This window comes from Meleagris gallopavo, chromosome 27 (genome assembly GCF_905368555.1).
Source record: "Meleagris gallopavo chromosome 27, MGAL_WU_HG_1.1, whole genome shotgun sequence".
NCBI lineage: Eukaryota > Metazoa > Chordata > Aves > Galliformes > Phasianidae > Meleagris > Meleagris gallopavo.
Genome location: NC_139430.1, coordinates 1,405,994 through 1,421,645, shown reverse-complemented (window position 1 = coordinate 1,421,645; position 15,652 = coordinate 1,405,994). Strand labels below are relative to the sequence as shown.

General features: G+C 50.5%; 5 protein-coding genes across 8 annotated transcripts; all 5 read right to left on the bottom strand.

Moving 5' to 3' along the window:
* Window positions 1-1,688: 1,688 nt before the first annotated feature.
* On the bottom strand, window positions 1,689-2,403 carry LOC100543439 (feather keratin 2-like). 2 transcript variants are annotated; one of them, XM_085209956.1, is made up of 2 exons: window positions 2,337-2,403; window positions 1,689-2,009 (listed from the first exon to the last, which is right to left on the bottom strand). In XM_085209956.1, exon 2 carries the CDS (start codon window positions 1,983-1,985, stop codon window positions 1,689-1,691), a length of 297 nt encoding a protein of 98 aa, XP_085066082.1. In that variant the 5' UTR covers window positions 1,986-2,009; window positions 2,337-2,403. The 2 variants fall into 2 exon arrangements, with proteins under 2 accessions (XP_085066082.1, XP_003214292.1); XM_003214244.4 differs by having other exon boundaries at window positions 1,689-2,014; window positions 2,342-2,403.
* Window positions 2,404-4,596: 2,193 nt separating this feature from the next.
* LOC146542698 (feather keratin 3-like) lies at window positions 4,597-4,893 on the bottom strand. Its single transcript, XM_085209957.1, has one exon. It carries the CDS (start codon window positions 4,891-4,893, stop codon window positions 4,597-4,599), a length of 297 nt encoding a protein of 98 aa, XP_085066083.1.
* A 2,711-nt stretch (window positions 4,894-7,604) lies between these two features.
* Window positions 7,605-7,901, bottom strand: LOC109364956 (feather keratin 2-like). Its single transcript, XM_031557685.1, has one exon. It carries the CDS (start codon window positions 7,899-7,901, stop codon window positions 7,605-7,607), a length of 297 nt encoding a protein of 98 aa, XP_031413545.1.
* Window positions 7,902-10,628: 2,727 nt separating this feature from the next.
* Window positions 10,629-11,364, bottom strand: LOC146542697 (feather keratin 2-like). Of its 2 annotated transcripts, none has more exons than XM_085209944.1 (2): window positions 11,265-11,364; window positions 10,629-10,949 (listed from the first exon to the last, which is right to left on the bottom strand). In XM_085209944.1, exon 2 carries the CDS (start codon window positions 10,923-10,925, stop codon window positions 10,629-10,631), a length of 297 nt encoding a protein of 98 aa, XP_085066070.1. In that variant the 5' UTR covers window positions 10,926-10,949; window positions 11,265-11,364. The 2 variants fall into 2 exon arrangements, with proteins under 2 accessions (XP_085066070.1, XP_085066071.1); XM_085209945.1 differs by having other exon boundaries at window positions 10,629-10,954; window positions 11,270-11,364.
* Window positions 11,365-14,159: 2,795 nt separating this feature from the next.
* On the bottom strand, window positions 14,160-14,895 carry LOC146542696 (feather keratin 2). 2 transcript variants are annotated; one of them, XM_085209951.1, is made up of 2 exons: window positions 14,796-14,895; window positions 14,160-14,480 (listed from the first exon to the last, which is right to left on the bottom strand). In XM_085209951.1, the coding sequence occupies exon 2, from the start codon at window positions 14,454-14,456 to the stop codon at window positions 14,160-14,162; it is 297 nt and encodes a 98-aa protein (XP_085066077.1). In that variant the 5' UTR covers window positions 14,457-14,480; window positions 14,796-14,895. The 2 variants fall into 2 exon arrangements, with proteins under 2 accessions (XP_085066077.1, XP_085066079.1); XM_085209953.1 differs by having other exon boundaries at window positions 14,160-14,485; window positions 14,801-14,895.
* Between the last annotated feature and the right edge of the window lie 757 nt (window positions 14,896-15,652).

Here is a 15,652-nt window from a genome sequence, read left to right as displayed (position 1 = left end):
GAGAATGGAAACCAGGAGCCACACCACCAATAGAACTCATTACACAATGCCTGAGCAAGGGAGATGCAGAAATGGCAGACAAGTCCACCAAAGACCAGCTCAACAAGCAGGTTTGCAGTGCTATGGCAGCACTGATGCCAGGCCAGGAAGTCAGGGTACAGCTCAGGTTCTGATGTGCTGTGACACTAACATGGGCCAACACTCCTGAGCAGTGCCAGAAGAATACAGATACATCCAAGAGGGAGCTGGGAAAGCACTGGGCAACAGTGCACCCAGTCCAAGGGGACAATTACCAAGCACAAACTGACCTATCCGAGAACAGCAGAACCAGACTGGTGTCCCTGAGCTGGAGAGAAGGCTAAGGGCTGATGGCAGAGGCGTAATACAGGCCCTGAGTCAATGGGCCTGAAGCAGTGGGTGTGGTGGGAGACCCCAAGTGAATGTAAGGGAAGCCCTTGGGCAGATCTCAGAGCACTGATGTGCCTGAAGAGAACATCTCCGATGCTCCCGGGACGTAGACTACCATCTTCATCTGCCACAGAAAAGGAAGGGAGGATTTCCTTTGTCCTCAACGTAAACTTTTGTCAATTTCCAGAGTGAAAAATAGGTCCTCGTTTCTCAGGATCTGCCCAAATGTTTCTCGTGCCCTACAGCACCCATGGCCACGTGTTGCGCCTGTTGCCTTCCATTCCGGATATAGTATTTTATGCACATTTTCCTCCTACTCTCAGCTCACCATGCTTTGACAGTTGGTGAAAGGCATTGCAGGGCTTCCCACAGCCCACGGCGCAGCTGGAGAGCTGCCAATCACTCTGCCTTCAACAGCACTGGGAGGCACAGACAAATGCCTCATGTAAGGTGGTCTTGAGCATATACGAAGTAGAGCTCTGTCCCTTGCTTTCTCCTGCACTCCCTGTAGCAAGAGCAGCCATCACATCTGCTGAAGTGAGACAAAATAGCAAAGGCCACTCCACACTCAAATCAGCCTGTATCCCTCTCTGATGCTGGTGGTGTTGCATATGTGGAGCAAAAGGCCAGATGGCACAATGCCTGCAACCAGGAGAATTTTTCCTCTTCGTGTTCTCACTGGTCAGTCAATGACTTGTGAAATGCCTTTAATGTTGGCCAAGGCTCCTCACAAAAGAGATTAAGTCTGGGAGTAAAACTAAGCTTCACAACCCAAGATATCCGATTTCTCCTATGGGAATGTTACTGGGCATCTCATCAAGGAATTTACAAAATGAGACTGATATTACAATGCAACATAACATTTATTGGGTTTGAAGATAGAAACAGAGCATTGCATGGTAGAAGGAATATGGTTTAGGTTGGTATGAGGGCAGCTGGAACTCTGATTGACCTTCAACATAATGGGATGCATGTCTTCCTCCATCACATGGTGAATGGGAGAAGAAGCAGGGCCATCTCAAATTGCTTCAGGATGAACCCAAGGCACAGGACAGCAGGAGACAACAAGGATGTGTGATGATGACAAGAAAGTGGGAGAAGACAACTGGTGTTTGAGTTTCCAGACATTGTAGGCTGGCAACCTCACATTCCTCTCTGCTTTGCAGAAGTCACAAGGATGCTCAACATATCTGGAAACGAAGGCCAGCAGATTCATCCTCAGTCAGCAGTCTGGCTTTGGGCTTCCTGGGCAATGGTCTCATGGGAATTCCACCTCATCCTTAGCAGGGCAGGTACCTACTGCCAGAGAAGCGACTGCCCAGGCCAGAGATGCCAAAGCCACCAGAGGAGATGGGCACTCCCTCCTGGCTCAGGATGCTGCCCACGGCAGCGGAGGTGCTGGAGCCCACAGCGGTGTTCTGGGGGAAGGAGCTGAGGATGGGTCCGGGCAGGGTGACCACCACAGGAGAGGGCTGGATCACCACACGGGAGTCCTGGCACTGGCGCACACAGGGCTCGTTGCAGCTGTTGGCCAGCGGGGTCGGGCCACAGGGACGGCACAGATCGTAGCAGGACATGGCTGTGGGATGGAGGTGGGCCTGGAGAGAGGACAGTAAAAGACAGTCAGTGCAAGAAGCAGCCTGGTGCCCTGATCACCTAGAGAAGAGGCTCAGGCTGGGAAGCAGGGATAGGCATTGCATGGCCAGAGAGAGGCTTGGCAGACCAGATCCTCAAGAGCCTACATGGAGTCAGCCCAGCCTTTCTTCCACCTCCCCCCCACATTGGCAAGCAGAACAGAGCTGGTGGGAGCACCATCAAGGAGTAAGACTCACATCAAGATCTACACATAGAGAAAGACTCAGTGGATGCCAGAAGTGCAAGAGAAGAAGCAGAGAAAAATGAAAAGATCACCACGGCAGCTCACCTTGTTCACCAAGAAGCAGAAGACAAGAGAAGTGGATGAAGGAGCCTGGTGCTGGACGGACTTTTATACTGGTCTAGTCTGCCTCAGGCTTAGAGCAGCAATATTTGCAAAGGTAATGTGTTTACCAAAAGCTCATCTTGCATGCAAATCATAACAATTATTAAAAGTACTGTCTTGCTTATTTTCCTTGTGGTGCTTCCTTTTATTTTCCTGTTCTGCACATACTATTCAACCGCGCAGACTGCTTTCAAGTGCCAACATTAGAGGCCGAAATATTTCCAGATGTAAAAACACATCATCACAAGAATGATGCAGCCAGTGATGAAGAGTGTCTCAGCACTCCAGGGGGTGTCTGCCATTTACTCTCTGGGGCACTGCACTAACATTTGTCCTGATGATTTGGATTCTTCTTCTCCTAAATCTGAAGCTTCAGGCTGGGCATCCATAGGCAAGGAAAGGCCACATCAATCAAGCTCCATAACACTCTGCTTGCTCATATTCTTTTAAAAATCACCTTTCTAGTCAGGGCGCTTCTGCTCTTGGATTTTGGAATATCTCTCCAGGTAATTACTGCCCTTGGCAGCAATGGGCCTGGCTCTTCCTTTGCAATCTTACTTCTTCATACCTCTTAAGTAGCATAGCTCTAAAAATAGCAAATGTAAGTTACTGCCCTCCAATGACTCCTTGCTGGACACCTCTGGTAAACTAGGAGGAATCCCAATGACAAAAGCTCACGTAGGCAATTGATACCTGCCCCTCCACCTGCCCATGTCTTTCACACAAGTCCTGCTTTGGCCATCCAGACTGGCAACACAATGGGCACAACCAAATACTTGATAGAATTTCCACCAGACACGCCACCCTGTTCAGGAGCACTGAGAGTACTCGCAAAGGCAGGTGGCTGATCAACGGCACCAGAGGTTCCCCTGCTATCACTGGAGGCAGGATCAGAGTGGTTGGAGCAAAGCAGAGGTTGTGGATGACAGGAGTATGGGAAGGACGACTGAGACCAAAGTTGGTGGTGTACCACTGCCTCAGTCTCCCCAGCTTGAGGCCTGTGTGGAGGACAAAACTAAGCCTGGTTTGGGACCTCCCAAGCACAGTCTGCTCAGCAGCTGAATGGGATTTCTGGAGGGGCTGCTCCAGACCACTTCCCCTCAGGACGCAGTGGCGAGCTTGCAAGGACTTCACAATGACTTACGAGTTAGACCACAGGATTGCTCCACCAAGGAAGACCATCCTGCTCCTTTCCTGCACTCTGCAGTGGTTTCAGGAGATATCACAGATGCTGCCCAGTTCCTCAGTTGCCAGAAGATAGCCTCTGCGTTTCCAGCTTGCACTCGTAACCATTATACACACCCATGCTCAACACGTACATGCAGTGACAAATCAAAGTAGGGCTTGGGTTTCGGCAGCGTTGGCCTCACTTTGACTTCTCAAAGCGGGGCTCTGTCCGCTTTGAGAGTTTGGCAGATGTTCTTGGAGGAGGGACGGGCAGAAGAATACTCTCTGAGTCGTAGGGTCCGGTCAGAGCTTTGCCTCTTTGAGCACTGGCCTCACAAATACACCATCCGGCAATTCAAATGTTTGCTTCACCAATTGACATTTACAGTGAAAACCTTAGTTCCTTATACATGTAGATATAGATAAATTTGAGAGAGTACCTGGGCGCTCTTGGCATACCTTGTCTAACTACACACCCATTCACCTGTACAGTCCTGCACTAAGTCTCATCTGCCTTGAGAGTAACCTACCACGCTGTGTGGAAAGGAGGTCCAATTAGGACTCTTAAGTACCCACTCTTTTCCCACCCAAAACATCACTTCAACCCCTAGACGAACCCTCGATGAACCAGTCATCCCAACATGGAAGGAACACAAGGAGACTGAGATTACAATGCAGCATAAACTTTATTGAGTTGAAAGATAGAAATGAAGCAATGCATGGTGGAATGGATCTGGTCCAGGCTGCTATGGGGGCAGCTGGCTCTCAGACACACTTCAACCTGAACGGGATACAGGTTTTCCTCATTCATATGTCTAGAGGGAGAAGAAGCAGGGCCATCTTCACTTGCTTCAGGATGAACCCAAGGCACAGGACAGCAGGACACAAGATGACCTCGTGGTGTTGGGAAGAAAGTAGAAGAAGACAACGTCTGCTGGTTGTATTCCCTGGCAGTAATATCTGCCAGCAGTTATGTCCTCAGTTCAGTGCCTGGCTTTGGGCTTCCTGGGCAATGGGCTCATGGGAATTCCACCTCATCCTTAGCAGGGCAGGCACCTACTGCCAGAGAAGCGGCTGCCCAGGCCAGAGATGCCAAAGCCACCGGAGGAGATGGGCACTCCCTCATGGCTCAGGATGCTGCCCACAGCAGCGGAGGTGCTGGAGCCCACAGCGGTGTTTTGGGGGAAGGAGCTGAGGATGGGTCCGGGCAGGGTGACCACCACGGGAGAGGGCTGGATCACCACGCGGGAGTCCTGGCACTGGCGCACACAGACCTCGTTGCAGCTGTTGGCCAGCGGGGTCGGGCCACAGGGACGGCACAGATCGTAGCAGGACATGGCTGAGGGATGGAGGTGGGCCTGCAGACAGGACAGCCAAACACACACAGCGTGAGCAGTAGGCTGGTGATATACTCACCAAGAGAGGATGCTCAGGCTGGGAAGCCTGTACAGGCAGCGTGGGTACAGAGAGTGTTCTGATCCCCAGGAGCCCCAGCAGAGACACACCACTGCCTTCTCCCTCCTCCCTCCACCCCCCACATTTGCAATCAGATAAGTGCAGGTGGGCGGACCACAAAGGAGCAAGGCTCACATCAAGGTCTGCATGGAGGCAACGACTCCCTGGAAGCCAGAAGAGCAAGAGGAGAAGCAGAGAAAGTGGAGAGTGAGGAGAAGACCATTGCAGCTCACCTTGTTCACCAAAGCGGAGAAGGCAAGAGAAGTGGATGTGAGAGCCTGGTGCTGGACTGGCTTTTATACTAGCCTTGTCCGCCCCAGGCACAGAGCCTCCTTCGGATGCAAATGTTTACAGATAGCTCTTCTTGCATGCAAAACACGGACCATTACAGAAAATAGAGTCTTTTTTAACTTGTAGTGATGCTACCATTTTGTTTCCCCTTTCTAGTCGCACCCATTCTATCATTCGCATTCCTTTCAAGTGACTGTACTGCTGTTCAAAATATTGCCAGAGAAGTGGACACGTAGGCACAACCTGATGATACAGCCTGGCATGATGAGTGTCTCACCACTCCAGGGGATGTCAGCGTGTGACTCTGGGGCCTTGATTTAGCGTGGTCCTGATGACCGGGGTTCACCTCCTTGCGATGAAACTTTTGGCTGGACTTCAGTGTCTCAAGATGTGCATCATCACTCTAACACTCTGCTTGCTCATATTCTTTTATAAACTACCTTTGCAGTCAGGGCACTTCTGCTCTTGGATTTTGGAATATCTCTCCAGGTAATTATTGCCCTTGGCAGCAATGGGCCTGGCTCTTCCTTTGCAATCTTACTTCTCTCCTTCATACCTCCGTGCCTTAAGTAGCATACTTCTAAGAATAGCAAATGTCGGCTATGCCCTCCAATGACGCCTTGCTGGACACCTCTGGTAAACTAGGAGGAATCCCAATGACAAAAGCTCACGTAGGCAATTGATACCTGCCCCTCCTCCTGCCCATGTCTTTCACACAAGTCCTGCTTTGGCCATCCAGACTGGCAGCACAATGGGCACAACCAAATACTTGATAGAATTTCCACCAGACACGCCACCCTGTTCAGGAGCACTGAGAGTACTCGCAAAGGCAGGTGGCTGATCAACGGCACCAGAGGTTCCCCTGCTATCACTGGAGGCAGGATGAGAGTGGCTGGAGCAAAGCAGAGGTTGTGGATGACAGGAGTATGGGAAGGACGACTGAGACCAAAGTTGGTGGTATACCACTGCCTCAGTCTCCCCAGCTTGAGGCCTGTGTGGAGGACAAAACTAAGCCTGGTTTGGGACCTCCCAAGCACAGTCTGCTCAGCAGCTGAATGGGATTTTTGGAGGGGCTGCTCCAGACCACTTCCCCTCAGGACACAGTGATGAGCTTGCAAGGACTTCACAATGACTTACGCATTAGACCACAGGATTGCTCCACCAGGGAAGACCATCCTGCTCCTTTCCTGCACTCTGCAGTGGTTTCAGGAGTTATCACAGATGCTGCCCAGTTCCTCAGTTGCCAGAACATAGCCTCTGCGTTTCCAGCTTGCACTCGTAACCATTATACACACCCATGCTCAACACGTACATGCAGTGACAAATCAAAGTAGAGCTTGGGTTTCGGCAGCGTTGGCCTCACTTTGACTTCTCTGGGGCTCTGTCCGCTTTGAGAGTTTGGCAGATGTTCTTGGAGGAGGGATGTGCTGAAGAACACTTTTGAAGCAGTGAGCATTGTAATGCCTTCTGGCAATCCAGTGTCTTCCTTTATCATAGAATATTAGAATATCCTGAGTTGGAAAGGGTCCATAAAGATTTTTAAGTACAACTCCTGTGTCCAGCTATCCAAATTATCCTGTCTCATCAAATGAAAAACAATTTCTAATATCATCTATTGCACTCATTCCCATTAGAGGGAGATCCTGGACCCTCGTATATGAATGAACAGGTCAATGCCACCTACCCTCTATACCCCGCTGTGACTCTCGCAAATACCATCTCGCTTGAGTGTGCTCAAATCCCGTGAGCAAGAAGAAGGTAAATGCCAGGATGTTAAACAACACTCGGATTCCAAGACAAAACATTTTCCCCTGAATTGCTTTCCTATGAATACAAACTGGAAAGAAACCAGAGGAGACTGAGATTACAATGCAGCATAAATTTTATTTAGTCTAAAGACAGAAACAAAGCAGTGCATAGTTTAAAGCTGCTATCAAGGCAGTTGATTAACAGATTGGCAATTAGCTGGCAAACTTCATCAAAATGAGATGTACTCATTCCTCCCTCACAAGGAGTGAAGGGAAAGATCAGGGCCATCTCAACTTGCTTCAGGATAAACCCATGGCACAGAACAGCAGGAGACAACGAGGACTTGTCTTGATGAGAAGAAAGTGGGAGAAGTAGACATGTGCTGGCCATGTTTCCAGACAGCATAAGCTGGCAACCTGGCATCACTCTCTGCTTTGCAGAAGTCACAAGGATGCTCAGCCCATCTGGAAATTCTGGCCAGCAGCTCCATCCTCAGTCCTGCGTCTGGCTTTGGGCTTCCTGGGCAATGGGCTCATGGGAATTCCACCACATCTTAGCAGGGCAGGTACCTCCTGCCAGAGAAGCGACTGCCCAGGCCAGAGATGCCAAAGCCACCGGAGGAGATGGGCACTCCCTCCTGGCTCAGGATGCTGCCCACGGCAGCGGAGGTGCTGGAGCCCACAGCGGTGTTCTGGGGGAAGGAGCTGAGGATGGGTCCGGGCAGGGTGACCACCACGGGAGAGGGCTGGATCACCACGCGGGAGTCCTGGCACTGGCGCACACAGGGCTCGTTGCAGCTGTTGGCCAGTGGGGTCGGGCCACAGGGACGGCACAGATCGTAGCAGGACATGGCTGTGGGATGGAGGTGGACCTGGAGAGAGGACAGCAGAACACACACAGAATGAGCAGAAGTCTGGTGTCCTGCTCAGCTAGAGAAGAGGCACAGACTGGGGAGGAGGGAGAGGCACAGCAGGGACAGAGAAAATCTTAGCAGCCAAGAGCCCCATCAGAATCAGCCCAGGACCTCCTCCCATCTACCTCAACACTGGCAAGCAGAACAGAGCTGGTGGGAGCACCATCAAGGAGCATGGCTCACACCAAAGCCTACACAGACTCAGGCTCAGTGGAGGCAAGGAGAGGAAGAGGAGAAGTAGAGAAAGAGAAGAGGAAAGAGAAGGCCGCTGCAGCTCACCTTGTTCACCAAGGAGGAGAAGGCGAGAGAAGTGGATGAGGGAGCCTGGTGCTGGACTGGCTTTTATACTGGTCAGGACAACCCACTGGTCCAGAGGCATCCTTTGTACGTACCCTGTATGTATCAACAAGCTCATCTTGCATGCAAAACACCACAATTAAAGAAAATAGTGTCTTTTTTTTCTGTTCCCTGCAACACTCCCTTTTCATTTCCCTGTTTGTGACATAGTCCTTCCACCACTAATTCTCCTTTCAAGTGGCAGAATTAGAGACCAAAATACTTCTTGGAGACCTGACATGTCTGCACAAGTAAGTGATGCAAGCCAGTAATGAGCAGTGGGAAGAGCAGCCTCCTACCCTTTGGGCCTTGCTTCAACACTCATCCTGGAGCGGGTTTCCTCCTAACCCTGAAGCTTCACCTGAACTTCCAAATGGGAAGTCCAGCATCACCAACTGCTCTCCCTGATACTATGTTAAAACTTATATTTTAGAATGACTTAGTTTGGAAAGCACCTTTGTATATCATATAGTCCAAACTCCTGACATGAGTTTGGACATATTCCAGTAGGTCTGGCTATTCATAATCCATCTAACCTTACTTTGAATGTTCCCAATGCTGGGGCATCCACAACTTCTCTGCACAACCTGTTCTAGTGTCTAATAAACCCACCTTACTCTACCCTCTTTCACATTAAAACTATTTTCCCTCGTCTTGTCACTGCTGTACCTGGTATATATTCTCTCCATCTTTCTTATAAGCCACCTTTATATTGGAAGGCTGCAATAACATTTCCATGGAGTCTTCTCTTCTTCAGGCTCAATAACACCAACTCTACCAGCCTTTCTTCACAGGAGTACTGCTGCAGAACTCTGATCATCTTTGTGGCCTCCTCTGGACCTGCTCTAGCAGATCTGTATCGTCCTTGTCCTGGGGACCCGGAGGTGAATGCAGTACACCAGGGAGGGTCTTATGAAAGCAGAGTAGATGAGGAGAATCACCTCCCTTGACCTTCTGGCCACACTTCTTTTCACACATCCCAGAATATGATTGGTTTCTGAGTAACAAGCACACAGTATCAACTCAGATACAGTTATCCATCAACCATTATGCCCAACCCCTCCTCTGGAAGGCTGATCTCAGTTGTCTAAATTCATTTCACCGCCTATACTGAAGCTGGGATTTTCTCCAAGAGAAAGGCAGGACTTGCACTTGTCTTTGTTGGACTTCATGAGGTTCACATAGCCCCAGTCCTCACACCTGTCTGAGTCTCTCCTAAGGAAATCCCTATCCACTAGAGTATCAAATACATCAGTCAGATTAGTGAATTCCATAAACTTAGTGTCACCCATGAACACCAACTCACTCAGGCTGTCTTAAGCATTGCATTTCCAGGCACCTCTGCTCTTGGGTTTTAGACAGTCTCTCTCAGGATAACTATTCCTCTAGAGAGGACTCAGATCTCAATTCACACTGTTGTCCCAGCTGCCACTAGTTCTTTTGACTCCTTTGGTACCCTCTCCAATTTAGATTTAGATGTGCTCAAGGAATGGATGAGAAGAAGAAAACATTTAGAGTGTTAACATCCAAACACAGCTTCAATCAGCTGAGCTCTGGCAGGTACAGAAATGCCTTCTAGCAATCCAATGTCTTCTCTTATCATCTGAAAGTTGAAAAACATTCAACTTTGCTCATTCCTGATACGTCACTACAGGGTGCTCAGAAACACTAGTATAATAATGTGCCAACACTATACACCCATCCAGCTACACATCTCTCTTCTAATTAAAAGGGGTTTTGAGGGAATTCAGCACCTTAGCAGAGCAAGAAGGTTCACACTAGGGGGATACTACTCAAATCTCCATTCCAGTAAAAAACTTCACACCGTGGACAGATTAGCTGAGTATCAAACATAGAATGAATATGAGGGAAAAAACATGAGGAGATCAAGATTACAATGCACCATAAACTTTATTGTGCTCAAAGAAGGAATGAAAACAGTGAAAAGTTTAAGGCTGCTACAAATACAGCTGACAAAGACATTGGCCATAAGGAGGGAAACTACAGGAAGATGGGATGCATGTCTTCTCCACCACAATGGGGAAATGGAAGAAGAAGCAGGGCCATCTCAACTTGCTTCCGGATGAACTCATGGCACAGGACAACAGGAGATAACATGGACACCCGATCATGAGAAGAAAGCAGGAAAAGAGGAAAACATCAGCTGGCTGTGTCTACAGGCAGCGCAGGCTGAGACCTTGACTACCCTCTCAGATTTGAAGCAGAGTTGGAGGGTGCACAACACAACCTGTCCAGCAATTCGGTCTGCAGTCCGGAACAAAGTTTTCGGTTTCCTGAAGGATGTGATCATGCGATGACATCTTCAATTTAGCAGGGCAGGTACCTCCTGCCAGAGAAGCGGCTGCCCAGGCCAGACAAGCCAAAGCCACCGGAGGAGATGGGCACTCCCTCCTCACTCAAGATGCTGCCCACAGCAGCGGAGGTGCTGGAGCCCACAGCGGTGTTCTGGGGGAAGGAGCTGAGGATGGGTCCGGGCAGGGTGACCACCACGGGAGAGGGCTGGATCACCACGCGGGAGTCCTGGCACTGGCGCACACAGGGCTCGTTGCAGCTGTTGGCCAGCGGGGTCGGGCCACAGGGACGGCACAGATCGTAGCAGGACATGGCTGTGGGATGGAGGTGGACCTGGAGAGAGGACAGTAAAAGACAGTCAGTGCAAGAAGCAGCCTGGTGGCCTGCTCACAAAGGGAGCAGGGACAGGTAATGCGAGGTGAGAGAGCGTCTTAGCAGCCCAGATCCCCCGGAACCCCATCAGAGTCAGCGCAAGGCCTTCTCCCACCTCCCCCAACACTGGCAAGCAGAACAGAGCTGGTGGGAGCACCAGCAAGGAGCAAGGCTCACACCAAGGCTTGCATAGAGGGAAAGGCACACTGGAAAACAGAAGAGCAAGAGGAGAAGCAGAGAAAGACGAGGGTGAGAAGAAGGCCGCTGCAGCTCACCTTGTTCACCAAGGAGGAGAAGGCAGGAGAAGTGGATGAGGGAGCCTGATGCCAGACTGGCTTTTATACCAATCTGGACTGCCCCAGGCCCAGAGGCAACCCACGTGTAAGTAGCTGTAGTAGGGCAAGCTCATTTGTATGCAAAACAACACAATTATAGAAATTGATGGATTAATTCCCTTCCCTGCAACGCTCTCTTTTCATTTCCCCGTTCATGACAAGTCCTTTTTGCTGTACAAGCTCCTTTCAAGTGACAGAATTAGAGACCTAAGCATTTCTGAGGCAGGAACTCAAAAACACAGGGAGAAGATGAAGGCAAGGGGAGGAGATGGCCAATGCTGTCAGCTGGTGATGGCCTCTCATTTTCCTGCAACTTGCTTTAATGCTTTGCCCCAGTGTGTGAGGCCTCATTTCCTTGCAAGCATGGCCTTAAAGGTCAAACTTCCAACAAGGCTCGCATGCAAAGTCCAACACAGCCTTCACTTCACCCATCTACGTGCTCAGACGGCCCCAGCTGGAAGCAGTCCAAGGATGGATGCTCTGCTCTCTGGTTCTAGCTATTCTACAGCATGAAGCACTGTTCTCAGGAGACCAAAGCCTCACTACTATTCCTCTCCCCTCTGTCTCCAGCTGTGAGATATCCACTGACACCAGCAAAGGTCTGTTTCACAAAAGAGGACATTGCTCTCTCATAATCGGACATGAGTTGATCACTCATCATAAATTGTGATGTCTGCCACAGTCAAACAAAAAGACTGGGCAAAAATTGACTGGTTCCCCACCACCCCCATGACCATGCCTCGCGTCCTGCTTTGCCTTTACATCCTGACACAGCAGCACACACCAACAAACACACAGCAACATTTCCAGGTTACGCTGGAAACACATTTGCCCAGTAGCATGTGAAAGATGGGAGGGCCAGCAAGGGCAGCAGGGACAGCAGCAGGGGTCAGGGTTGTTCCAAACACGTATGCCAAAGGAAGACCCCAAACTCTACGTAGTGTTGGCCTGAGGTGACAAGTGTTCAGAGGGAGTGACTGTGCAACAGGCGATACCCAACATACACAGCTCAGGCTCCAGCCAGGCCACAGCCCACTGCACTGACAAAATGCCCTCCGTAATTATGCTGGCACTCCGCCAGGCACTGGTAAATCTCTCATCTCGGAGACACAGCCAAATGTCTCATTTAGGAAGATGAAGAGAATGGAAACCAGGAGCCACACCACCAATAGAACTCATTACACAATGCCTGAGCAAGGGAGATGCAGAAATGGCAGACAGGTCCACCAAAGACCAGCTCAACAAGCAGGTTTGCAGTGCTATGGCAGCACTGATGCCAGGCCAGGAAGTCAGGGTACAGCTCAGGTTCTGATGTGCTGTGACACTAACATGGGCCAACACTCCTGAGCAGTGCCAGAAGAATACAGATACATCCAAGAGGGAGCTGGGAAAGCACTGGGCAACAGTGCACCCAGTCCAAGGGGACAATTACCAAGCATAAACTGACCTATCCGAGAACAGCAGAACCAGACTGGTGTCCCTGAGCTGGAGAGAAGGCTAAGGGCTGATGGCAGAGGCGTAATACAGGCCCTGAGTCAATGGGCCTGAAGCAGTGGGTGTGGTGGGAGACCCCAAGTGAGTGTAAGGGAAGCCCTTGGGCAGATCTCAGAGCACTGATGTGCCTGAAGAGAACATCTCCGATGTTCCCGGGACGTAGACTACCATCTTCATCTGCCACAGAAAAGGAAGGGAGGATTTCCTTTGTCCTCAACGGAAACTTTTGTCAATTTCCAGAGTGAAAAATAGGACCTCGTTTCTCAGGATCTGCCCAAATGTTTCTCGTGCCCTACAGCACCCATGGCCACGTGTTGCGCCTGTTGCCTTCCATTCCAGATACAGTATTTTATGCACATTTTCCTCCTACTCTCAGCTCACCATGCTTTGACAGTTGGTGAAAGGCATTGCAGGGCTTCCCACAGCCCACGGCGCAGCTGGAGAGCTGCCAATCACTCTGCCTTCAACAGCACTGGGAGGCACAGACAAATGCCTCATGTAAGGTGGTCTTGAGCATATACGAAGTAGAGCTCTGTCCCTTGCTTTCTCCTGCACTCCCTGTAGCAAGAGCAGCCATCACATCTGCTGAAGTGAGACAAAATAGCAAAGGCCACTCCACACTCAAATCAGCCTGTATCCCTCTCTGATGCTGGTGGTGTTGCATATGTGGAGCAAAAGGCCAGATGGCACAATGCCTGCAACCAGGAGAGTTTTTCTTCCCGAGTTCACATTGGTCTGTCAAGGACTTGTGAAATGCCTTTAATTCAGAGATGTTGGTCAAGGGTCCTGCTAAAACTGATTAAGTACTGGGAGCAGAACTGAGCTTCACAACCCAAGATATCCCATTCCACTTTGAGGATTGTTGTTGAGCATCTCAACGAGGGAGGGACACAAAGAGACTAAGATTTAAATGCAGCACAACATTTATTGAGAATGAAGGTAGAAACAAGGCAATGTATTGTGAATGGAATCTGGCCCAGGCTGCTATGAGGGCAGCTGGTACACAGATACACCATCAACGTATTGGGATGCACATCTTTCTCCATCACATGGCGAGAGAGGAAAGAAGCAGGGCCATCTCAGCTTGCTTCAGGATGAACCCAAGGCACAAGACAGCAGGAGACAACAGGGATGTGTGATGATGACAAGAAAGTGGGAGAAGAAGATATCTGCTGGTCATGCGCCCAGAACACAAAAGCTGGCACCCTAGACTCCCTCGTTGCTTTACAGGAGGGCATGGAAGGTGCTCAACATATCCGGAAACGAAGGCCAACAGCTCTGTCCTCAGTCCGCCGTCTGGCTTTGGGCTTCCTGGGCAATGGGCTCATGGGACGTCCACCACATCTTAGCAGGGCAGGTACCTCCTGCCAGAGAAGCGGCTGCCCAGGCCAGAGATGCCAAAGCCACCGGAGGAGATGGGCACTCCCTCCTCACTCAAGATGCTGCCCACAGCAGCGGAGGTGCTGGAGCCCACAGCGGTGTTCTGGGGGAAGGAGCTGAGGATGGGTCCGGGCAGGGTGACCACCACGGGAGAGGGCTGGATCACCACGCGGGAGTCCTGGCACTGGCGCACACAGGGCTCGTTGCAGCTGTTGGCCAGCGGGGTCGGGCCACAGGGACGGCACAGATCGTAGCAGGACATGGCTGTGGGATGGAGGTGGACCTGGAGAGAGGACAGTAAAAGACAGTCAGTGCAAGAAGCAGCCTGGTGGCCTGCTCACAAAGGGAGCAGGGACAGGTAATGCGAGGTGAGAGAGCGTCTTAGCAGCCCAGATCCCCCGGAACCCCATCAGAGTCAGCGCAAGGCCTTCTCCCACCTCCCCCAACACTGGCAAGCAGAACAGAGCTGGTGGGAGCACCAGCAAGGAGCAAGGCTCACACCAAGGCTTGCATAGAGGGAAAGGCACACTGGAAAACAGAAGAGCAAGAGGAGAAGCAGAGAAAGACGAGGGTGAGAAGAAGGCCGCTGCAGCTCACCTTGTTCACCAAGGAGGAGAAGGCAGGAGAAGTGGATGAGGGAGCCTGATGCCAGACTGGCTTTTATACCAATCTGGACTGCCCCAGGCCCAGAGGCAACCCACGTGTAAGTAGCTGTAGTAGGGCAAGCTCATTTGTATGCAAAACAACACAATTATAGAAATTGATGGATTAATTCCCTTCCCTGCAACGCTCTCTTTTCATTTCCCCGTTCATGACAAGTCCTTTTTGCTGTACAAGCTCCTTTCAAGTGACAGAATTAGAGGCCTAAGCATTTCTGAGGCAGGAACTCAAAAACACAGGGAGAAGATGAAGGCAAGGGGAGGAGATGGCCAATGCTGTCAGCTGGTGATGGCCTCTCATTTTCCTGCAACTTGCTTTAATGCTTTGCCCCAGTGTGTGAGGCCTCATTTCCTTGCAAGCATGGCCTTAAAGGTCAAACTTCCAACAAGGCTCGCATGCAAAGTCCAACACAGCCTTCGCTTCACCCATCTACGTGCTCAGACGGCCCCAGCTGGAAGCAGTCCAAGGATGGATGCTCTGCTCTCTGGTTCTAGCTATTCTACAGCATGAAGCACTGTTCTCAGGAGACCAAAGCCTCACTACTATTCCTCTCCCCTCTGTCTCCAGCTGTGAGATATCCACTGACACCAGCAAAGGTCTGTTTCACAAAAGAGGACATTGCTCTCTCATAATCGGACATGAGTTGATCACTCGTCATAAATTGTGATGTCTGCCACAGTCAAACAAAAAGACTGGGCAAAAATTGACTGGTTCCCCACCACCCCCATGTCCATGCCTCGCGTCCTGCTTTGCCTTTACATCCTGACACAGCAGCACACACCAACAAACACACAGCAA

Coding starts and splice junctions, on each gene's coding strand:
- LOC146542698 (XM_085209957.1), bottom strand. CDS start 4,893: ATGTCCTGCTACGATCTGTGCCGTCCCTGTGGCCCGACCCCGCTGGCC.
- LOC146542697 (XM_085209944.1), bottom strand. CDS start 10,925: ATGTCCTGCTACGATCTGTGCCGTCCCTGTGGCCCGACCCCGCTGGCC.
- LOC146542696 (XM_085209951.1), bottom strand. CDS start 14,456: ATGTCCTGCTACGATCTGTGCCGTCCCTGTGGCCCGACCCCGCTGGCC.
- LOC100543439 (XM_085209956.1), bottom strand. CDS start 1,985: ATGTCCTGCTACGATCTGTGCCGTCCCTGTGGCCCGACCCCGCTGGCC.
- LOC109364956 (XM_031557685.1), bottom strand. CDS start 7,901: ATGTCCTGCTACGATCTGTGCCGTCCCTGTGGCCCGACCCCACTGGCC.